This window comes from Loxodonta africana, chromosome 12 (genome assembly GCF_030014295.1).
Source record: "Loxodonta africana isolate mLoxAfr1 chromosome 12, mLoxAfr1.hap2, whole genome shotgun sequence".
Taxonomy (NCBI): Eukaryota; Metazoa; Chordata; class Mammalia; order Proboscidea; family Elephantidae; genus Loxodonta; species Loxodonta africana.
This window is the reverse complement of record NC_087353.1, coordinates 39,859,350-39,884,797: the sequence shown is the minus strand read 5'-3', so window position 1 is coordinate 39,884,797 and position 25,448 is coordinate 39,859,350. Positions and strand designations below refer to the sequence as shown.

Here is a 25,448-nt window from a genome sequence, read left to right as displayed (position 1 = left end):
TTCTGAGAAAATTTAGGGTAAATAATTTTCTAAATTAAAACAAATTCTAAATGCCTGATATTTAAAAGAACCAGTGATAAACCATTTTCATAGGAAAACTACTGTCCCGTAAGTAGCTTTTACTAATTGGTTTTCTCTATTAAAGAACACAAAACCTGGAAAACCAGTGAAATCCTCACTAAAAAGGCAAACAAAAAGTTGGGGTCTCCAACCATTCCTAAGAGCTTAATGTCTTATAATGCACACTTAAGTATTTCTATATAAATAGCAAAATTCAACCATACTAAAATCAAGTAATTCCTTGCTCTAGATAATAAATTAGAAAATATTAATTTTTATCATTACCATTGTTGTTGTTAGGTGTTAGTTGATTTCACCTCATAGTTGCAGAGTAGAACTGCCCCATATGGTTTTCTAGGCTGCAGTCTTTACAGAAGCAGATCACCAGGTCTTTCTCCTACGGAGCCGATAGGTGGGTTCAGACTGGCGACCTTTAGGTTAGCAGCCGTGTGCTTACCATTTTACCACCAGGGCTCCTTACCACTACCATCGATAATATAACTGTTTTAAATTCTGAATATGGTTCATTCTGATAGTGGTTTAGTAGTCACCTTTCAATTAGGATTTCATATGCCAGAGAAATGACAATCTAGAAAACTTTTACTAATTTCTATTTCCTGGTTCCTTGAATAATGTTTGTAGTTACAAACAAACATTAGGGCAAGCCCATTCCCCAGATTTACTTATCACCACTCTCTGGCAATTCAGGCCAGATTCAGAAGAGGACGTGGAACCAAAGATATCATTGCTGATGCCTGACTGACTATGCAAAGGCATTCGACTGTGGGGATCATAACTAATTATGGATAACATTGTGAAGAATGGGAATCCCCGTATATTTAATTGTGCTCATGAGGAACCTGTACATAGGTCAAGAGGCAGTTGTTCGGACAGAACAAGCAGATACTGTGAGGTTTAAAGTCAGGGAAGGTGTGTATCAGAGTTGTATCCTCCCACCATTCCTATTCAGTCTGTGTTTGGCTGAGCAAATAATCCGAGAAGCTGGACTATGTGAAGATGAACAGGGCATCAGGATTAGAGAAAGACTCATTAACAGCCTGCCTTAAGAAGATGACACAACCTTGCTTGCTGAAAGCGAAGAGGACTTGAAGCACTTACTGATGAAGATTAAAGACCACAGCCTTCAGTATGGATTACACCTCAACATAAAGCAAAAATCCTCACAACTGGACCAATAAGCAACGTCATGATAAGCAGGGAAAAGATTGAAAGATTTCATTTTACTTGGATCCACAATCAACAGCCATGGAAGCAGCAGTCAAGAAATCAAAAGACGCATTGCATTGGGCAAATCTGCTGCAAAGGACCTCTTTAAAGTGTTGAAAAGTAAAGATGTCACCCTGAAGACATTACCTGTAATGTAAACAAGCTTAAAAGAGCAAAAATATGACAGCACAACTGTAAAGTTTCAGTCAAAATCAGATTTTGGTTCTTTATGTTTTCGTATTATTGGTAGGAATTACTATAAAGTGTTGTTAGCTATTTTTGATGAAAATAGTGGAAAAATCAAAGGGCGGGTAGCCTGAGAAGCACACCTTTTTTTTTTTTTCTCTCTCTCTTCCCTCTTAGGGACATGGTGGAGTTTTAGATAAGGGTGATATCGGAAATGTGAGCTGGCAAAGATATTTGTCATACAGTTGATTAATAATAATGAAAACTAGTGCTGTCACAGAATATTGCAAAATGTTTTACTTATGTTTTTATGTATAAACCTCATCATTTATTACAGATGAGGGGTTGGGTTTTAGAGCTTTTAAGTCACCTATACGTGTATCTCACAAGAAGCCCTAGTGGCACAGTGGTTAAGAGCTTGGCTGCTAACCGAAAGTTTGATGGTTCGAACCCACCCAGCAACTCCACGGGAGGAAGACCTGGAGATCTGCTTCCATAAAGATTAAAAATAAATAAATAAATATTAACAGCCTAGGAAACCCTATGGGGCACTTCTACTATGTCACATTGCGTTGCTATGAATCCCGGTCAACTCGACAGCACCTAACAACAAAATATGCCTCACAGCTTTTAGATGAAGGCTGTGTGACCTCCACATCTACGTTCTGAAGCACTTACTTTCGTATTCTACCTAAAGTAAGGAATGTTTTTCCAATCCATTATATTAATAGCCTTTATAGAGAGCACCAAAAACTGTTGTTTGTTGGTATGGAGTGGAATATTTGTTTTAAGTACTTAATGCTATGTAACAAAATCAAGCTTCAAGCAAATTCCTCATAAATAGTGTCATAAACATTTTAGTGCTTGGGATTTCCTAATGATAGTAACAGAGGAAAATTTAATTGCCAGGTGGATGATTATATCAGCTGATTTCCCAACAAATCCTTTCCGATTTTTGACAGGGTCAAGCATAATACCTATTGCACAGTATTCTCCTTATGTCAACTGCAGCGTTTTTCAGTACGATACACCCTACTGTATTTTCTCGCTTTGACTCAGGCAGGAATTAGTTGTAGGCAACAGAGTTCCTTTCATATCTTACTGGCAACAGGTTACTTTCCAACAACCAATTCAGATGGGGTTGTTTGAGGGAAGTTCTATGCTGGATGTTTCCTACTTGCTGGCAGTTAGGGAGTCTGCTGTTTCTGCCTGGAGCAGCAGCTAGGCACAGAGCATTGTTCATATACCCATGCCAAATACTACAATGCTTTTCATACAGTTAGCTGCTTTTGGCTACGAAGCTGTACATTTTCACTCTTTTAGCTCTTAAGGAGAAATAGCTTTTGTTTAGGAGGTGGTTGTAAGTTGCCATCAAGTCAGTTCTGACTCATGGTGACCCCATGTGTGCAGAGTAGAGCTGCTGCATGAGGTTTGCAAGGCTGTGACCTTTCAGAAGCAGATCGCCAGGCTTGTCTTCCGAGGTGCCTCTGGGTAGGTTTGAACTGCTAGCCTTTCGGCTAGTAGTTGAGTGCTTAACTGTTTGTATCCCCCAGGGATTCCCTTGATTAGGGAGAGTTGTGATTTTATTTGGCAAATCATTGAAGGTACTACTTTCTGAAATAGAATAAAAGTAGTTTATTTCTAGTGTTGAAACAGCTTTTTGGTTTCTGTGTGATTCTGTATGATGATCTGACCTTTATACTTGATGGTCCATCCCACCTCATCTCAGTTGAAATAGGCAAGTGACATTTCTGCAATCCTGTTAGTTTTTCTGCCTCAACAAGGACTCACTAACCCATCATTGAGCAGAGGCATGTCTTTAATCATTCCAATGTGTATTTTAGTTAAAACATTTTTTTTTCCCTCATTGAAGTCTTTGCTTTATATAAAGATTTATTACTTTTGTCTTTGACTTGGGGAAATAATAGTTCTGCTCAGTCTGTACTACATAACTTCTCTAGGTCTTAGTTTTCTTCGTGGTAAGGTGACATAACTAAACCTGCTCTGCTCTTTCTTGGATTGTTGTGAGGATCAAATGAAATAAGATGGCTGTGTGATGTTTAGAAACTGTAATATATGTAGAGCTTAAGGGAGAGAATACAGTTCTTGTACGTATTACTTGGGCAACCCTGGTGGTGCAGTAGTTAGGAGCTCGGCTGCTAACCAAAAGGTCAGCAGTTCAAATCTACCAGCTGTTCTTTGGAAACCCAATGAGGCAGTTCTCTGTGCTACAGGGTCGCTATGAGTCAGCATCAACTTGACAGCAATGGGTTTGGGTTTTTGGTTTGATTATAGGAAGACATATCATTAATATTTTTTGTGAGCTTATTTTTTAAAAAATACATATATTGACCTTTTGTATTCTTTTTTGACCATATTTTATATATAACTATGTATTCAAAGCTCTTTTTATGCTACAGGTTGTTTTTGTACTAAGTATCAAATACTTCCCCAGTTGGTTTTTTGTTTTTTAAGTATATTAATATCACCCCCCATGTAAGTACCTACCCAACTTACTTCTCATAACAAAGTTTGTAGGACAGTATTAGTTCTTCCCATTTCATAGATGTGGAAACTGATGCTCCGAGAGATTAATATTTTCATCCAAGGTCATTTCAATATTATTAACAATACTTACTTAGACTTAATTTTATTTTATTCTTATTTTTCACTTCTTGAATTCTTGTTAGATTTTATTTTCTAATTCATTTAGAGAGGATCTGTTAGTAGTAATTATTCTAAGTTCTTTAGTGTTTGCAAATTTAAAATATTTTCTCCTTTATAAGTCTAAAGAAGTTGCTGTTTTATATAACTACTGTTGCTGATGAGAGGCCTACCATCAAACTGATTTTCATTCTTAGAGTTCCTCTGGTTTGTTCGTATTCCTCTGCTTTAAGGTCTTTCGGGATTTTCTGTCTTTCTCTGTTTTTATTGTGGCAAAATATATATCACAACAAACTTGCTGCTTCAGCCAGTATTAGAAAATTGAAGAAAATTTTATTGTGCAAAACATTTGCCATTTTAACCATTTTAAAGCTTATAATTCAAAGACATTAATTATATGTTCACCATCTAATTCAACTATCACCACTGTCTATTCCCAAATGATTTGACTTGGAACCCTGGTGGTGCAGTGGTTAAGAGCTTGGCAAGCTATTGCTGCTAACCAAAAGGCCAGCAGTTCGAATCCACCAGCTACTCCTTGGAAACCCTAGCAGTTCTACTCTGTCCTATAGAGTCACTATGAGTTGGAATCGACTTGACGGCACTGGGTTTGGGTTTTTGGTGATCAGTGGCTTGAATCCACCAGCCATTCCTTGGAAACCCTGTTGGGCAGTTCTACTCTGTCCTTTTGGGTCACTATGAGTCTTAATCGACTTGATGGCAGTGGGTTTGGTTTTTGGTTATACTAATTAAATTTTTTTTTTTTTACATTAAAAAATTTTTTTAATTGTGTCTTTGGTGAAAGTTTACATAGCAAATTGGGTTCTTGTTTAACAATTTTTACACAAGTTGTTCAGTGACATTAGTTACATTTTTCACAATGTGTCAACATTTTCTTTAATTGCACTCTGGTTGTTCTGTTTTTAGTGCTATAGTTCCCCTGCCCCCTTATCTTCTCATCTTTGTTTTAGAGTAATTGCTAATTAATATTCTTTTAATAGCATGGTTCTTGAAAATGGGTTCTATATTAGCTTTATTGGCATCTTTTAACAGCCCAGCATTCTTTATTCTTTAAAGGGTAAGAATTGAAAATAATTTAGGTGTAAGAGAGTTTTGGCCTAAAATTTGGGCCTAAAAAAAGGAAACCAGCATTGACTTAAAAGATGTCCTTTTAGAGCAACTCTGCTGGTGATATATTCTATTAGTTTTTCTTCATCGGAGAATGTCTTGATTTTTCCTTCATTTCTGAAGAATATTTTTAGTAGATAAAGAATTTCAGATTGACAGCACTTAACATGTTCTTCTACTGCTTCTGGCCTCCATGATTTCTGATGAGAAATCAACAGTCATTTGAATTATTCTTCCTCTAAATGGAATGTGTTGTTTTTCCCTGGCTGCTTTAAATGGTTTTTCAGTTGTTTTTAGTTTGTAGTAGTTTGATTGTGATGTATCTGGGTGTGGATTTCTTTGAATTTATCTTATTTAGGATTTGCTGATCTTAGTGAAATTGCAAGTGTGTATCTTTAACTAAATTTGGGAAGTTTTCTGCTGTTATATCTTGAGATATTTTTTCTTCTCCTGCTGTTTCTCCTTTCCTTCCGGGACTCTGATGACATGAATGTTAAGACTTTTTGATATTGTCCCATTGGCTCTGTTCATTTGTTTTTCAGTTGTTTTTCTCTGTTTGGCAGATTGGATTCGTCTATCTTCAAGTTCATTGACTCTTTCCTCTGTTATTTTCATTCTGCTACTAAGCCCTTTCAGGAAATTTTTAGAAAAATTTTGGTTATTGAATTTTTCAGTTCTAAAATTTTTATTTGGTTCTTTTTTATATAATCTGTTTTTCTTCTGAGACCTTATCTTCTTATTTGATTTAAGAATATTCACCCTTACTTCTTGGAGTATAGTTATAATAGGTGCTTTAACATCTTTGTGTAATAATTCAAACATTGCATTGTCTCCAGTTTGTTGTCTATTGATTGTCTTTTCCTTTGTGAGTTACTGAGATTTTCCTGGTTCTTCACGTGTTGAGTGATTTTGGATTGTATGGCCATTTTGATACTATGTCGTGATATTCTGTGTCTCATTTAAATCCTATGGAGAATGTAGATCTTTTGTGTGTGTGTGTGGCAGGCGGAGGTTGTTTTAGCAGATATTTGGCTTCATTGAAATCACTCTGCAAGTTCCTGCCTCCTTCTGTGCACCAAATTCCAATGTCAGTTCCTTTTTCAAAGCCTTTGCAAAGCTATTTGGATCTGTTTTACGTTTGTGCCACCCAGTGGCTAATTTGGGAGCTGAGCATTGGTCTCCCCGCTAGTATGTTGTTAAGGGTCCGATCCACATATGTGCAGCTCAGGTGTGAGCCCAGGAGTTCTTACAGAACTTCATTACTGCATGGTATCACTTTCTCATGCTTCCTTATCTTTGCAATTTCCCTGACACTTTGACTCCCAGAGGCTCCTCTTCCTTATTCTCTGGTTTTAGTTTCTCTGCTTTGCCATACATTTCCTGTGACACCATCTGCCCTTGATGCCAAGCAGCAGGATGATGGACAGAGAATAAAAGCCATGAGGATTCTCCCCTTACTCGTTGGACCACAGTATCCGGTGCTCTGGAGAAGGGTTGCCCTTCCTTGAAGTTGTAGGTGCCTGTCTAACCGCTGCTGGTACTGTCACTGCCACAGCTGCTGCCATGGGATTGCTTAAGACCCATAGTAGAGAGAATGGAGAGGAAAAAACCTCCAAGGGTTTCTTGCCTTCCCTTTATGGGCCTCCTTTTCTGCTCCTCAGACTAGTAAGGAGAAGGCTTATCTTGGAACATTCTGTCTGTATTAAGTGTGCAGTTTTGGGTTTTGGGCTGCCTTTGAGTCCAGGCCAGGAGGTGCCAGAGAAAACAAAACCAGGAAACTCTTTGCAGTTTAGTGGTACTTCAGCTGTGGTTTCCTTCCCACAAGCCATCTGCTACCATTTTCAGAGTCTGTGCATTCTGTCCAGGTTTTTTGTTACATTTAGTGGGAGAGACATATCATTTTAATTTCATTATAACCTTATTGTTCATTTGTTTTGGTTAATTTATTGAGTATCTATTCTGTACTAGGCTCTACTGGAGATGCAAAGATGGATTATTTTTAAGGTACTTATAGTAGGTCACAGGTGGGGATGAGATGTGGGGGTGACACCAGACAGTAAATAATTTAACACTATGCATTGATAACGAATAACTGAGTCATTAATCTCAGTCTTTTTGATCAATTTCTGTTTTGGGATTTGGCTTATTACTTGTTACTGAGAGAAAGAAGACCCTACTTATATTTGGTTAACTTTACACTTTTTTCATTACCCTAAAATAAAAGAGATGAAAGGTCTTTGAATATGTTTGTGCTGGGTTTAATTATTAAGACATAATTATAACAATTAGAAGAATAAGAAATGTCATTATGTATACAGATGATAAGAATAAGAACTTACAATACATAATTTATTATTATATACTTGTTTCTCAGGTCTTAGAAAAATACCCTAATACACCCATGAGTCATAAAGAAATTCTTCAAGTTATCCAGAGAGAAGGACTAAAAGAAATCAGGTGAGTTATTTGAATATTATCAATAATAATTATAATACTTGATTGAAGTGTTTGGTAGTACATAGCAGGATACTTTAGTCTTCAAAATTGATTAGTTAGTAAGAAGTGCTTTGTTCAATTCTGACTTATTCAGCTGTCAGATCTTTGAAGTTCTCAATCATATCACAGTTATAAAACTAAAAGTAAGTTAAAATAAAAAATAGTTCTTAGTGAGAGAGAAGGTAGCTATATCCAACCCCATGCACTTTAAATTCTTAGGAAGGCCTGGAGCCATCTTCAAGCCTTCATCTATCAGTTCAGGCTTTTGATTTAATAAGCATGGTTATTAGCAGATAAAAAGTACTCTAGTGCAGGAAGGTTGCTAGAGGTAGACAAAGAGTCAAGGAAGGAATGACCTTGGAAAAGGGATATAAAGCAGATAATGTTTAAAATATTCTGGGATCAAGTAATATAGGACTGAACATACCGTGTACTTTAACTTCTAACAGCATTACTATGTTATAATAATACCAAAGAAAAAAAAAAAAAACGAAGCCCATTGCCATGGAGTTGATTCCGATTCACAGTGACCCTATAGGGCAGAGTATAACTGCCCCATAGAGTTTCCAAGGAGTGCCTGGTGGATTCAAACTGCCAACCTGTTGGTTAGCAGCAGTAGCACTTAACCACTACACCAACAGGGTTTCCATTATAATAATAGTCATGTTCATAATCAGTACCTTTTGTCATCAAGGACTAGTAAAATTATGTTAAGTCTACTTTGTTTATTAAGACAGAAATCTGTGAGTCTAGAGAGATTTTCATTAAGATAGAAAAAGGTTGTGGTGCTTTAAAACTGGTACTAGTGGTTCTCAGCTGACGATGGTATTGGGTAACACCCCTGGGGGAGAGTTTAGAATTTTAGGGGGAGGTGTTTTTGATTGTCACAGTGACTAGGGAGAGGGGAGCACTGTGTTATATAACAGACAGGTAACAGGCATGTTAAAGTCTTTCGGACAATCCTTCACATTGAAGAATTGTTCAGCTCCGATGCCAATAGTGTATCGAGAAAAAAGGAGTTACACTCAAATACTTAAAAATGTTCCGCAACGTATTTCTTGATAAGTAGCCATTGTAAATTCTAGGTTTAAATTCTCAATTTCTTTTTTTGATACGAAATTCAATGTGAGATTTTTTTGTTGGCCCTTCTTTTCTAAAGCAATTAAGAAAAAAAATTTTTTTTTTAAATTTGCGACCTAACTTTAGTAGGCTGTGAATAAATTAGGTTTGGTTTATTACTATGGAACAGTTAAATACAAGTTATAAATTAGTAGGTCTCAATTTGTATAGCATATGTCCTGAAAAATTGTATATAAACATTTGTAGATTAAAACATCAAAATGTATTTGAAAAACTAGCTTTAAAAGTATCATTGGTAAATTTTTTAAAAAATGAATCACCCCTAATTTATTGATGATATAATTCTGAATATTTATTTGAATTACATTAGATTTAATAGGTTAAGATTAATTAAAGCACAGTACCCATTTAATCACAGATCCATTTGTACAAAGCTATAGGAGAGAAGGATAGTGATTTTGTGACGCTGAAGAACAAGTTCTGCTAAGGTAGTCTAATGTTCTTTTATAACACTTTCGGATCTTATAGGATAAGAATGAGCAAGAGATTTTCATTTTTCTTGTTATTTAGACTTTTATACACTCTAGGTATATAAGACTAGGAAATCTGGCTTATAGAAATCAGATTCCATCAATCTCATTAAATCTAAATGTCAATTGCAATGTCATTCACCTCTGACATAGTAAGGCTCACGTTTTGTTTATCCATTCATCGGTTGATGGACATTTTTTTTTTTTTTTTACATCTTGGCTGTTGTGGAAAGTACTGCAGTGGACCCTGTTGTACAAGTTTCTGTTTGTGTTCCTGCTTTGAGATCTTCTGGGTATATACCTAGGATTGGGATTACTACGCCATATGGTAGATAGACATAAATTTTTAAAACAGTCTTTCAAAAACTTAAGGTATTTTCTTTTTGTCCGAGGATACAGATTTTACAGTTTGTAGGGAAACTAACTCAGAGCACTCTTGACCTGAGTCCGTACTTCCTTCTGTGATTACAGACTATGCCTTTGGTTATGAGGCATCAAGAGAGATTCAAACCGTGCCTCTCAAACACACTCACATTAAGTCACTACCCCACAGCTTCACGTAGCTGTTTCTGGACTTTTGGGCAATCATTTTTTTTATCTTTTAAAATTAAGAGTTTGATTTAGATGCTCTGTGTAGTCTTTTCATTTGTTTTTTAAATTTTATTTTAGATGAAGGTTTACAGAACAAACTAGATTCTCGTTGAACAATTACTACACATATTGTTTTGTTTCACTGGTTATCAACCCCATGACATGTCAACACACTCCCCTTCTCAACCTCAGGTTCCCCCTTACCAGCTTTCCTGTCTCCTCCTGCCTCCTAGTCCTTGTACCTGGGCTGGTGTGCCCCTTTGGTCTTGTTTTGTTTTATGGGCCTGTCTATTCTTTGGCTGAAGGGTGAGCCTTAGAAGTGACTTCATTACTGAGCTAAAAGAGTGTCTGGGGGCCATACTCCCAAGGTTTCTCCTGTCTCTGTCAGGCCAGTAAGTCTGCTTCTGTGAGTTGCAATTTTGTTCTTTATTTTATTCCAGCTCTGCCTGGGACCCTGTACTGTGATCCCTGTCAGAGCAGTCAGTGGTGGTAGCTGGGTACCATCTAGTTGTATCGGACTCAGTCTGGTGAAGGCTGTGGTACTTGTGATCCATTAGTCCTTTGGACTAATCTCCTTGTGTCTTTGGTTTTCTTCATTCTCCCTTGCTGCTGACCAGGTGAGACCAGTGGAGTATCTTAGATGACCGCTCACAAGCTTTCAAGACCCCAGATGCTACTTACCAAAGTAGAATGTAGAACATTTTCTTTATAAACTCTGTTATGCCAATTGAGCTGTATATTCCCGGAGACCATGGTCCCCATAGCCCTCAGCCCAGTAATTCGGTCCCTCAGAGAGTTTGGATGTGTCTGTGGAGCTTCCATGTCTGCAGTCTTTTAGCTGTATAATTCTGTAGTTCTCAGAGTCCAGCCAGGAGACAGAAACTACACAGTAATTTGAACAGGGAAGTGTAACATAAGGATTTACTAATTGGCTTACCAGGAATCAGTTACTAAAAGGTAAAAACAACACAAAAGAATACAGTAAGAGCAAATATAGGAAGCAGGCACTACCCCTAGGGCAGAGGAGTGTACTTTAGGAAGGAACAACTTTTGAGGAGGTCCCTCTGGGTGCTCCAGGCTGTGCTTTAGAGCTCTTTGGAGAGGATGGGGCTTTGGCCCACTGGATGACACAGAAGCTCAGTGAGGTGTGATAGACCTGGATGGCACATAGGAAACTGCCTAATGGTGCTTAGAAGAACTAGGAAAACCACCTGCTGGAGTGCTATTGAACTTGCTAGGGAGCCAGCTGAGGCACCTGCAGAGTTTTCTGGGAAGCTCAGAGAACCACAGGCATTTTGCTAAACCTTACTGAAGAATGTGTACCATTGGGTACCCCTCATGCTGCTGGTTGCCACTTGCCACAGGAGCAAGCAGGCCAGAGAACGTTGCCACTGGGAAGAAAAGCTCCTCCTGCAGTGTTCCTCCACCACTCTGTGATAGAAATTTAATATTATGCCAACTGGCAAAGGAGAAATGTTTACAGGGCTCAGCTCCGCTATCACAGAGAATGGCAAAGAAGGGCAGATTTGGAGCTGAAAGTCAATAAATTGATAACTGGCATAGAAGCCTTTAGTAATTTTTCTGTAGGATAATGATTCTCCATTGACTGGTCCCACATACCAGTTTTGTTTGCATGATTCCCTTCCACCTGTACACCAGCTAAACTGACACACTACTGTTCCCAGTACAGGATCTAAAATTTCTCAACTTTACTCTGGACTTTAAGCAGTTTTTTTATCTTCATCACTTTATGAACAAAACCTGACACTCAAAATCAACTCAGATGTTAACTTCCACAAAGTTGGCCCTTTCCCTTTCAGCTCATTGTAATCTTCCCCTTTCTGAATCTTTTTATTCTTCTTTAAAAGAGAATTATGACTTCCTTTATTATATTATCTTCATCACTTCTTGAACAAAACTTGACACTCTTTCAAAATCAACTCAGATGTTAACTTCTACAAAGTTGACTCTTTTCTCTTCAGCTCATTGTAATATTTCCATTTCTGAATCTTTTCTTTTTTTAAGGAGAATTATTGTTGTTATGTTGTTAGGTGCCCTTGAGTCCATTCCAACTCATTGTGACCCTATGCACAACAGAACGAAACACTCATCAGTCCTGCACCATCTTCACAGTTGTTGTTATGCTTGAGCCTATTATTGTGGCCACCGTGTCAATCCCTCTCGTTGAGGGTCTTCCTCTTTTTCACTGACTCTCTACTTTACCAAGCATGATGTCCTTCTCCAGGGACTGATGCTTGCTGATAACATATCCAAAGTATGTGAGATGAAGTCTTGCCATCCTCGAGTATGTGAGATGAAGTCTCACCATCCTCGCTTCCAAGGAGCATTCTGTGTTTCTTCCAAGACAAATTTGTTCATTCTCTTGGCAGTCCATGATATATTCATTTATTCTTTGCCAACACCGTAATTCAAAAGTGTCAATTCCTCTTTGATCTTCCTTATTTATTGCCCAGCTTTTGCATGCATATGAGGTGATTGAAAACACCATGGCTTGGGTCAGGCACACCTTTGTCTAAAAGGTGACATCTTTGCTTTTTAACACTTTAAAGAGATCTCTTGCAGCAAATTTGCCCAGTGCAATGCATTCTTTGGTTTTTTGACTGGTGCTTCCGTGGGTGTTGATTGTGGATCCAATTAAAATGAAGTCCATGACAACTTTAATCCTTTCTCCGTTCATCATGATGTTGCTTATTGGTCCAGTTGTGAGGATTTTTGTTTTCTTTATGTTGAGGTGTAATCCATACTGGAGGCTGTAGCCTTTGATCTTCATCAGTAAGTGCTTCAAGGCCTCTTCATTTTCAGCAAGCAAGGTTGTGTCATCTGTATATTGCAGGTTGTTAATGAGTCTTCCTCCAATCTTGATGCTGAGTTCTTCTTCATATAGTCCAGCTTCTCGGATTATTTGTTCAGCAAGGAGAATTAGGACCTTCTATTTTATATTATGGAGTCCTTGTGGTGCAGTGGTGAAGTGCTGTGGTTGCTGTCTTGGTCATCTAGTGCTGCTATAACAGAAACACCACAGGTGGGTGGCTTTAACAAAGAGAAGTTTTTTCTTTCACAGTCTAGTAGGCTAGAAGGCCGAATTCAGGGTGCTGGCTCCAGGGGAAGGCTTTCTCTGTCAGCTCTGGAGGAAGGTGCATGTGATATATCAGTCTTCCCTTGGTCTGGGAACATCTCAGCACAGGAACCTCAGGCCCAAAGGATGAGCTCTGCTCCTGGCGCTGCTTTCTTGGTGGTCTGAGGTTCCCATGTCTCTCTGCTTGCTTCTCTCTTTTATATCTCAAAAAAGAGTGGCTTAATACATTACCTAATCTTGTACCTAATCAGCATAATTGCCACTAATCCATCTTACTACATCATAGTGATAGGATTTACAGCACGTGGGGAAATCACATCAGATGATAAAATGGCAGACAATTATACAGTCATACAAGGGAATCATGACCTAGCCAAGTTGACAGATATTTTTGGGGACACAACTCAATCCATGACAGTTGCTGACCAAAAGGTTGGCAGTTCATATCTACCAGCTGCTCCATGGAAACGCCATGGGCCAGTTCTCCTCTGTCCTATAGGGTTGCTATGAATCAGAATTGACTCGATGGCAATGGGTTTGGTTTTTTAGTTTTATTTTATATTATGGAGTCGTTGAGTGGTGCAAACAGTTAACACGCTCAGCTGCTAACTGAACGGTCGGAGATTTGATTTCCCCCAAAGGAAAGTCCTGGTGATGTACTTCTGAAAAACCAGCCACTGAAAACCCCATGGAGCACGGTTCTACTCTGATGCACATAGGGGTCGCCATAATTTGGGATCGACCTGATAGCAACTGGAATTTGTATTATACTTCGTAGCATGTTTTCACTTTACTAGATTGATTTTTTAAATTAAGATTTATGATCAGTTTTCTTCAGAATAGAAAATCAATACCAAAGACAAATGGGACTTTACTACTTGAATTATTTATTCATTGAATTTCAGAGAAAGCAGGTAAGGGATATCATAGCTATACTTTTAAATGGAAAATTCAAATTCTTGACACTTAGTACTTAAAAAAATTAGAAATGTACTTAAAAAATTAGAAATGATCAATTTTTATATGGAAGATAAAATAAGAAAATTTTAGAATGGAGATGATTTTAGAGATTATCTGATTATAATTTTGGACGGAATGAGAACCATTGCCCTCTGCCCTTCCCCACAAAATCAGTATCTCTAAATCAGAATTCATTGTTTTTTGTTTTTTTTCTTGAAACCCTCTAGGAGAGGTTAAGATTTTATTAAGAAATTATTTTAACTTTAGAATACATGTAAGAAATATATAAATTATGAAACAACTACAAGGATACTTGTGAAATGCCCCATCACCAGTAGCACCAATGGAGGTGTTTCTGTGCTGCTCTACTATCTCATTCATCTGCCTTATTGTGCCGGTTAGAACTTCCAGTGCTATGCTGAATGAGAGTGGTGAGAACATATGATTTTGCTTTGCTCCTGGTCTTAGGGCGAAAGCGTCCAGTCTTCCAGCATTAAGTATGATACTTGCTGTAGGTGTTTTGTAGATGCTTTTTATCAAGGTGGGGGAAGTTTTCTTCTCTGTTACTTTCCTAAGGCTGATGTAACAAAGTACCACAACAGAAATTTATTCTGTCATAGTTCTAGGGGCTGAAATCAAGGTGTCGGCAGGGCTGGTTCCTTCTGGAGGTTCTGAGGGAAAATCTGTGGCATGCCTCTCTCTTAGCTTGTGGTGGTTGCCAGCAATCCTTGACATTTCTTTGCCTACAGTTGCATCACTCCAGTCTTCCTCCATCTTCATGTGGTATTCTTCTGTGTGTCTGTGTCCAAATTTCTCTCTTCTCTTAAGGGTACCAGTCGTTGGATTAGGGCCCACCCTAATCCAGTATGACCTCATCTTAACTTGATCACATCTGCAAAGACCCTGTTTTCAAATAAGGCCACATTCGAAGGTACCAGGGGTTAGGACTTGAACATATCTTTTTGGGGAACATAAAATGGAATGCTTGAAGATCAATATCCTAGGTATTAAAAAACCAAAATCAAACCCGGTGCTGTCAAGTCGATTCCGACTCAAAGCAACCCTAGGCATTAGTGAGCTAACATGGACTGCTTTTGGCCATTTTGAATCAGATAGTCATATGGTCTACTATACTGGGAATGATAAATTGAAGAGGAATGGTGTATTCATTGTTAAAAAGAACTTTTCAAGTTCTATCCTGAAGCACAATGCTGTCAGTAATAGGTTAATATCCATATGCCTACAAGGAAGACCAGTTAATATGACTATTATTCAAACTTACACACTAACCACTAATGTCAAAGATGAAGAAATTAAGGAGTTTTACCAACTTCGGCAGTCTGAAATTGATCAGACATGTGATCAAGATGCATTGATAATTACTAGTGATTGGAATGTGAAAGTTGGAAACAAAGAAGAAGAATTTGTTGTTCGAAAATATGGCGTTGGTGATAGAAATGACACCAGGTATTGCGTGATAGAATTTTGCAAGACCAATGACTTATTCATTGGAAATACCTTTTTCCGACAAAATAATTGGCAACTATACACATGGTCCTCACCAGATGGAACACACAGTAATGAAGTCACCTACATCTGTGGAAAGAGGTGATGGAGAAGCTCAATATCATCAGTCAGAATAAGGCCAGGGGCCAACTGCAGAGCAGACCATCAATTGCTCATATGCAAGTTCAAGTTGAAGCTGAAGAAAATTAAAACAGGTCCACGAGAGCCAAAGTACAACCTTGGTATATCCCACATGAATTTAGAGATTGTCTGAAGGATAGATTTGATGCATTGAACACTAAGGACCAAAGACCAGATGAGTTAATGGATGAAATCAAGAACATACACAAAGAAAGCAAAAGGTTATTAAAAAGGCAGGAAAGAAAGAAAAGACCAAAATGAACGTCAGAAGAAACTCTGAAACTTGGTCTTGCACTTAAAGTAGCTAAAGCGAATGGAAGAACTGAAGAAGTAAAAGGGCTGAAAAGAATATTTCAAAGGGCAGCTTGAGAACACAAAGTAAAGTATTGTAATGAAATGTACAAAGACCTGGAATTAGAAAACCAAAAGGAAAGAGCACGCTCAGCATTTCTCAAGCTGAAAGAACTGAAGAAAAAATGCAAAGACATTCGACTGTGTGGATCATAACAAATTAGAGATAACGTTGCAAAAAAAAAAAAAAAGGGACTTCCAAAACACTTGAGTGTGCTCATGCGGAACCTATACATATACCAAGAGGCAGTCATTTGAATAGAGCCAGGGGATGCTGCCTGGTTTAAAACCAGGAAGGGTTTGTGTCAGGGTTGTATCCTTTTACCATACTTACTCAGTCTGTATGCTGAGCAGATAATCCTTGAAGCTGGATTAACTGAAGAAGAATGCGGCATCAGGATTGGAGGAAGACTCACTGACAGCCTGCAATGTGCAGATGACACAACCTTGCTTGCTGAAAATGAAGAGTGCTTGAAGCACTTACTGATGAAGATCAAACACTACAAGCTTCAGTATGGATTACACCTCAACTTAAAACAAAAATGCTCATAATTGGACCAGTAAGCAACATCATGATAAATGGAGAAAAGATTGAAGTTGTCAAGGATTTCATTTCACTTGGATCCACAATCGGTGACCATGGAAGCAGCTGTAAAGACATCAAAGGACGTATTGCATTGGGCAAATCTGCTTCAAAGGACCTCTTTAAATGTTAAAAAGCAAAGATGTCCCTTTGAGGACTAAGGTATGCCTGACTCAAGCCGTGATATTTTCAGTTGCCTCATATGCATGAGAAAGCTGGACAGTGAATAAGGAAAACCAAAGAAGAATTGATGCCTTTGAATTAAGGTGTTGGTGAAGAATATTGAATATATCACGACTGCCAGAAGAACCAGCAAGTCTGTCTTGGAAGAAGTACAGCCAGAGTGCTCTTTGGAAGCAAGGATGGTGAGACTTTGTTTCATTTACTTTGGACATGTTATCAGGAGAGATCAGTTCCTGGAAAGGATATCACACTTGGTAAAGTAGAGGGTCAGCAGAAAAAAAGAAGACCTTCAAGGAGATATATTGACACAGTGGCTGCAACAGTGGGCCAAAACATAGCAACCATTGTCCAGACTGGGCAGTGTTTTGTTCTGTTGTATGTAGGGTCACTGTGAGTTGGAAGAGACTTGATGGCAACTAACAGCAGTAATAGTTCAACCCATAACACCCTCCATTCCAAGTTAGCTTTTATCATAAATGGTAATTTTTATCATGAGTGGGGGTTGGATTTTGTCTAATGCTTCCCTTTGTCAGTTGATATACGATTTTTCTTCTTTACGTTGTTGGTAAGATGTATTACATCAATTGATTTTTGAATGCTTAGTCTTGCATGCCTGTGGTAAATCCCACTTGTTTGTGGTGTATAATTATCTTTATATAATGCTTTATTTGATTTAAGATCCCTAGGTTGTGCAGGTGGTGAAGTAGTTAAGAGCTTGGCTGCTAAACAAAAGGTCAGCAGTTTGAATCCACCAGCTGCTCCTTGGAAACCCTGATGGCCAGTTCTGCCCTGTCCTATAGGGTCTCTATGAATCAGAATCAGTTCGATGGCAACGGGTTTTAGGGGGTACGAAAAGTTTGCTCTTGACTACTAACCTAAAGGTTGGCTGTTTGAATTCACCCAGTGGCGCCATGGAAAAAAGACCTGGCGATGTGCTTTTATAAAGATTGTAGCTGAGAAAACCCTATAGAGCAGTTCTACTCTGTAATACATGTTGGAATCTACTCAGTGTATATGAGTTTGTTTTTTAGGTTTGGATTTGATTTGCTCATATTTTCTTGAGGATTTTTGTGTAATGGTGTGTAGTTTTCTTTTATTGTACTGCTGTTGTCTTGATTTTGTAATACCCATTGCCATCAAATTGATTCTGACTCATAGCTACCCTATAGGACAGAATAGAACTGCCCCATAGAGTTTCCAAGGAGCTCCTGGGGGATTCAAACTGCCAAACTTTTGGTTAGCAGCAGTAGCTCTTAACCACTATGCCATCAGGATTTTGTAATAAAATGAATTGGAAAGTGTTCACTCTTCTGTTCTCTGGAAGAGATTGTGTAAAATTGGTGTGCTTCAGATGTTTGATGGAATTCTCAAGTGAAACCACCTGGTCCTGGAGGTTTCTTTTTCTGGAGCTTCTCCCCTTCCTCCCCCCGCTCCCGCCGGGTACTTTTTAATGACAAGTTCAATTTATTTAGTGGTTATACAACATTCAGATTATCTATTTCATCTTGGTTGAGTTTTGGTAGTTTGTGGATTTCAAGGAATTTGTCCATTCTAAATTGTTGAATTAATGAGTGTAAAGTTATTCATAACCAAAAAAATCAAACCAAACCCATTGCCTTCAAGTCAATTCTGAGTCATAGCAACCCTATAGGACAGAGTAGAACTGCCCTGTAGGGTTTCCAGGGAGCACCTGCTGGATTCAAACTGCCAACCTTTTGGTTAGCAGCTATAGCACTTAACCATTACACCACCAGGGCTTCCAAAGCTATTCATAGTATCTCCTTATTATCGTTTTAATGCCTGCAAAATCTTTAGGGACACCTTGCTTTTTTCCTGATATTGGTGATTTGTGTCTTCTATTCTTTCGTTTTGCTAGACTTATCAATTTTATTGATATTTTTAAATGAAATCAGAATTTTGTTACATTACTTTTCTTTATTTTTGTCATTATGTTTTTATCATTTGCTTTATGGCCCACGGCAGTCCTGGTACATGTGAATGTTTCATATCTGCTTGAAAAGAATGTGTGTGTGTATTTTGCTGTTGCTGGATAGAGTCTTCTCTAAATGTCAGTTAGGTCAGGTTGGTTGATAGCGGTGTTGTTCAGGTCTTCTATATATTTATTGATTTTCTGTTTACTTCTGTTGATTATTGAAAGAGGATGTTGCAGTCTCGAGATATAGTTCTGTATTTGTCTTTTTCTCCTTTTACTTCTTTCAGTTTTTGCCTCATGTATTTCGAATGTTTGTCATTGGTGTGCACATACACTAAAGGCGTTAGGTTTTCTTAGCGATTATGGATCGTTATGTAATGGCCTTCTTTATCTCTGGTAATATTTTTTGTCCTGAAAATTTTTTTTTTCTGATATTAATACAGCTGCTCTTGCTTTCTTTTGATTAGTGTTTTTGTGGTATATATATATTTCCATTTTTAAATTTATCTTTGTTTTTTAATATTTAAAGTGAGGTTTTGTAGACAACATATAGTGGAGTAATTTTTTTAATCCAATATGATAATTATTGACATGCTTAGATTTAGTCTACCATTTATTTTTATTTTTCCTTCATTTTTGTTTGTTTCTCTGTCCCCTCTCTGCTGCCTTCTTTTGAATTATTTTGTAGTATTCCACTTTTATTGGCTTTTTTGCTATATCTCTTTATATTGTTTTTTTAGTGGTAGCTCTTGAGATTATAATAAACACACTGAACCTTTGACAGCTTTCTTGGAGTTAATATTTTACCACTTCAAAACATAGAAGTCTGATAAAAATATATAGGTCCCTTCACCCATGTCCTTTACAGTATAGTTGTTGTATGTATTACATCTGCATATATGGAAAACCCCACTAGACAGTTATTAATTTTGCATTCCACAGTCCTAGATAGTTCATTGACTAAGTTCATGCAAATGTTAACCTTTTCTTCTGCTCTTGTCTTCATTCCTTAAGTTCTACATTTTCCTCTAGTGTCATTTCCCTTCAGCCTGAAGAATTGCCTTTTAGCATTTAGAGCAGGCATGCTAGTTATGAATTCTTTACTGTTCCTCCACCAAAAAATGTCTTTTTTTTTTTTTTGCCTTTATTTTGAATGATGTTATTTACTGGATATAGAATTCTCCATTGACAGTTCTTTCAGTACTTTAAAGGTGTTTCACTGTCTTCTGACCTCTGTGGTTTGTGATGAGAAGTCCATGAGTATTCGAATTATTTTCCTGCTATACATAACACATTACTTTTCCTGGTTGATTTAAAGATGATTTCTTTACCTTTAGTTTTCTGTAATTTGATTTTAATGTTTCTGTGTGTGAGTTTTTTGTGGTTAATCTGTTTGGGATACACTGAGCTTCTTGAATCTGTAATGTTATGTTTTTCACCAAATTTCTTGGCAAGTTTCAAAAATTTTTTTCTTCACCCTGCTCTTTATCTTCTGGAACTCCAGTGACATGAATATCTTTTTGTATTTTACTGCAGGTCTCTGAGTCTCTCCTCATTTATTCCCTTCTTCTCTCTCTGATTCAGATTGGGTAATTTCTATTCTGTCCTCACATTTTCCAGCTCACTTCTCTTTCATCTCCATTGAGCTATTGAGCCTATTTAATGACATTTCTATTACTGATGTTGTATCTTTTAATTCTAAAATTCCCATTTGGTTCTTTTCTTATAGATTCTGTTTTTCTACCTAAAATCGCTGTTTCTATTAATTTCATGTGTGTTTATTTTATAGGTGTACCTATAGTTATAATGGATGCTTTAAAGTTTTTATATGGTAATTCCAACATCTGTGTGATTCTTAGGGTTAACATCAGTTGATTGTCTTTTGAGAGTTTGTCAAAGTATATCAGGAAACTTAAAATTGTATTCTGGACATTTTGAATATTATGTTGTTTAGGCTCTGTGTTTTTGTTGAAGTTTTTATTTCTTGGTCTCAGACTACATGGTCTCTCTCACCTTCTATGGGTGTTGGCTCAATATTGATTCAATTTTCAAAGACTTTGCTCTGCCATTTTGGGTCTGTGCCATGCACGCACCATTCAAGAGTTTGTCTGAGACTTGAGTGGTGATTCAGGTCTCAAAGCCTTTGTTGTGTTGATTGGGCATGTCCCAAGTACGTGCAGCTCAGGGATGAGACCAGGACTTGTGCAGAACCATACCTACAATTAGAGAATTCCCTTCTCCAGTACTCTCTCTTTTGGGAATCCCCTCACACTCTCTGTCCGTCAGGACCTTATTTTCCTGTCTCCAGCCAGAAAGACAGGGCTTCTTTCAGAGTTTGCCTTTCCCCTGCAGCAGCTCCCCTCAAATAGGGCTGCCCGTGTCACTGTAGCAAGACAGAAACTCAGGAAATTTATTTCCTATGAGAGTTTAGTCAACTGTGAAGGTAGAGGAAGCAGTCCACATGACCACCGTCACTTTTGACACAAACTGTGTTGTTTGGGAATCTCCAGGACCACTCTCTCAAGGTTTAATAACTTGCCAGGAAGGACTAGTGTAACTGAATGAAAGTTGTTATACTCATGGTTACAGTGTATTACATGAAAGGATGCAGATTAAAATTACTCAAGAGATGCATGGGGCAGAGTCCAGGAAGAGTACCAAATGCAGAGTTTATAGTTGTTTTATCTCTGTGGAGTCAGGGCAGTGTTACTTTCCTGGAATCAGTGTGTGACAATATGCATGGAGTATTGTCAACTAGGGAAGCTCACCCGAGCCTTGTTGTTCAGAGTTTTTATTGAGGCTCCATCATGTAGACATCGTCTCAGTCTCCAGCCATTGCGTGACTGAAAGCCCTCACCCTCAACCACATTGTTGGCGTGGCTCAAAGCTCCCATTCTAAATCACATTTAGAGCTTCAAGGCCTCCAGGTAAACAAAATCATGAGATTATCTTCCAGAAGCTGAGGGCAAAGGCCAGAGATCTCTTTGGTAGGGTTAAGTTCTTGTTTGTTTGTTTTTTTTTAACTTAAAAAAAATTTATTATTTTACTTTAGATGAAGGTTTACAGAACAAACTAGCATCTCATTAAACAGTACACATATTGTGACATTGGGTATTGACCTCATGACATGTCAGCACTCTTCCTTCTTGACCTTGGGTTCCCTATTACCAGCTTTCATGTTCCCTCCTGCCTTTTAGTCCTTGGGCTGGTGTGCCCTTTTAGTCTCATTTTGTTTTACAGGACTGTCTAATCTTTGGCTGAAGGGTAAACCTCAGGAGTGACTTCATTTCTGAGCTGAAAAGGTGTCCAGGGGCCATACTCTCAGTGTTTCACTAGTCTTTGTCAGGCCAGTAAGTATGGTCTTTTTTTGTGAGTTAGAATTTTGTTCTACATTTTTCTTCAGCTCTGTCCAGGACCCTCTATTGTGGAGTAGTCAGTGGTGGTAACTGGGCATCATCTAGTTATACTGGACTCAGTCTGGTGGAGGCTGTGGTAGTTTGGTCCATTAGTCCTTTGTACTAATCTTTCCCTTGTATTTTTAGTTTTCTTCATTCTCCTTTGCTCCCAGTGGGGTGAGACCAGTGGAGTATCTTAGATGGCTGCTCACAAGCTTTTAAGACCTCAGACGCTACTCATCAGAGTAGAATGTAGAACATTTTCTTTATAAACTCTGTTATCCCACTTGAGCTTTATATTCCCCAAGACCATGGTCCCTACAGCCTTCAGCCCAGTATTTGGTCCTTCAGGGAGTTTGGATATGTCTGTGGAGCAACCATGACTTTGCCTTGTACAAGTTGTACTGGCTTTCCCAGTATCATGTACTGTCTTACCCTTCACCAAAGTTACCACTTATCTGTTGTCTGTTAGTGTTTTTTCCATCCCAATGGTAGGGGTAAATTCTTAACTACATGTTCATATGAATCAAGTTTTGACTCCACTCTCCAGTGTACCAGCTTTTGTTAATTTTCAGTGTCTTAGGTAGTTGCTTTTAAAAATTGAGATATAAGTGGATGCACATAGAACACAAGAAACCATTGTGAATTCATTGCCATGGTTAAATGTTCATGTCTTGCCCTGTCCAAATGGGTAGTCTGTCCTCGGAGGGAAATAATACGCCTACCTCAGATATTTGCATTTGACAATAACAAAATGATGTGTAGCTAAACTTACATTTTAGATAAAACATTAAACCCAAAACTAAACCCGTTGTTGTCGAGTCCGTTCCAACTCATAGTGACCTTACAGGACACAGTAAAACTGCCACATAGGGTTTCCAAGGAGTGGCTGGTGGATTTGGACTGCCAACTTTTTGGTTGGCAGCCAGAAAACATTATGGGTTCCTTTATGAAGAATGGACTAGAGCAGTCAGGAGTTGAAGGTATCACGAGACTAATAAGGAGGCTATTGTAATAGATTACGTGAGATATTATGGTGGTTTGTATTAGGGTGAAGGTAATTGGAGCTGGAGAGATTAGATGGATTTGAGGTATAAGTTTCAGGTAGACCGGACAAGACTTGCTAATGGATTGGATGTGGGAGGTGAAAGAAAATAAGGAGAAAAACAAAAAAGATTTCTAGGCTCCTGATGGAGCAGCTGCCATTTACTGTAGAAGAACTGAGGGATAAACTGGTAAAGTGAGGGGGGTGATTAATTAAGGGTTCACGGAGAGTATGTTATGGACAAAGAAAATAAAATGTGAACCTCATGAGGGACAAGAAGGTATTCAGGTATAGAGAAGTGGTTTTGTTATAAATGTCAAGGCAGCAGTTAAAAGGGAGCAACAGTCTGGGACTGAAAGTTAAGTATTTATTTTCAAAGGTTATTACCTAATACTTGTTTTGGATGTTGATGAGTAAATACTTCCTGATGTGTTAGAATCTAGAAATATATCTATTTCCTTTTTTGATAATATACTTTCAGTTACAAATTTTGATTTACAAGTTAGGTAATGAAGAGATGTTTTTAAATATTCATTTTGATTTTGAAAAATTCCAAACAAAAACAAAAGTATATATCACCCAACTTAAATTATAAGTAGTTCTCCCACTCCAGCCTGTTTTGAAGAGTATCTCAGGTATTTTACCACTTCAACATTCCAATATGTATCTAGTAGATGAGAACTCAAGACCATTTTGTTTATGTGCATTTGAGGTAATCTGGCTTATAAGAAATAGAACAACTAAACAGGCACTTAAATGTACACACTATTGACAAAACACATACACAGAATAGCACATAAAACAAGTTCTTTGATAAACTTTTGAGACCATTCTCGCTAACCTTTTACTGTTACTCAGTACTTCTATTCTTAGGCTGGATGTACAACAAATTTCCCCCTCAAGTCAGCTGTGGCTGCCATTCAAATGTGCTTTTACAGCATTATTAAGTGTGGAAGGACTTCAAGCCTTCCTTCTAATGCAGCCGTTACCTTTAGGACACTTTCCACCACTGGAGTTTTCTTAACCTAGTTTGTTCATCTGATTAACTGTATATTAACTGTGTTATCTGGACTCTTCTTATATCAGCTAATAGATTTTAGTAAGGAAGTGATAAACAAGTGAGTAAAGCATTTCCTGAGACCTTCTTCTCTCACTAGTTTTTCTTGTCTTTCCATTCATGAGTAGAAAAGGAAAAAAAAAATTAGGAAGATTCTTGGTGTTCATGAATTTAGCATCCACAGATTCAACGTTTTCTGGTTTAAACTATTCTCAAGTGATCTCAAAGGTGTGTGATATTGGTGAGGCATGAATTTGTTGGTTTTTTGTTTTTTAATGAATTTGAAACTTTTATACCATAGATTTGGTGTGGAGGAATAAATTATGTAGCTAACGAATGAGCCTAGCCAACTGCCTAACCTCTGAATATAGGTTATTTATCTGCCGCCTCTGCAAGAAGCCAGGGAATGCGTGAAAGCATTGGGTCTTTATGGAAAACACCTGGAAAGTGCTAGTTATACAGTAGTATTGGCTAGTTTAGGGACAAACAGATGACTTGGACATATATCCCTTGCAAATGAAGTTTATCTAGTTATATTACATACACCCCTGACTAATATTACCTCAAAATGTGTAATCTCTATTGCATTCCTCATTCTCTCTCCCCATACCCCTTTTCCTTATCAATTGCATTACTTCAATCAGAACGTTATAGCTGGAAAAGATAGTTGAGATACTATAGTTAAATCTCATTTTATTGTTGAGGAGATGAAGCCCCATGGAGATTGAGATTTGGCCAAGGTCATACAACTAGCACAGTGAAACTAGAAACCCAGTCTTACTGGTTTTTGTTCTTTTCAGTATATTTTACTGCCTCTGTATCTGTAGTTCTCCTTACCTTTCTGATTACTATACTTGCTCTATTATTTTTCAATTCAAACTCATACTTTATGCTAACATAGAACAACAACATTAGGTTAATTGCTGTCTAATTATAAATTAGGGAGTCGTGGTGGTGCAGTGGTTACGTGTTTGGCTGCTAACTGAAAGGTCGACAGTTCGAACCCAACAGCCACTCCGGGGGAGAATGATGTGGCAGTCTGTGTCCGTAAAGATTACAGCCTTGGAAACCCTATGGGACACTTCTACTGTGTCCTATAAGGTCACTACGAGTTAGAATTGGCAGCAATGGGTTTTGGGTTTTTTAATCATAAATTGCTTTCTGGAAGATATTGAAATAAAAACCTCAGTCATTATAATAACGACTTCTGAAAGGGCAGTACCTTTTTTATAGAC

The 25,448-nt window shown here is 37.8% G+C and overlaps 1 protein-coding gene across 3 annotated transcripts in view; it reads left to right on the top strand.

The window, feature by feature from the left end:
* ASXL2 (ASXL transcriptional regulator 2) overlaps nt 1-25,448 on the top strand; it is a 190,324-nt gene that overhangs the window by 59,280 nt on the left and 105,596 nt on the right. For all 3 annotated transcript variants that reach the window (XM_064295135.1, XM_010591973.3, XM_064295136.1), the window contains exon 2: nt 7,640-7,722. In XM_064295135.1, the coding sequence (XP_064151205.1) occupies nt 7,640-7,722 (83 nt within the window). The remainder of the gene's footprint in view (nt 1-7,639; nt 7,723-25,448) is intronic.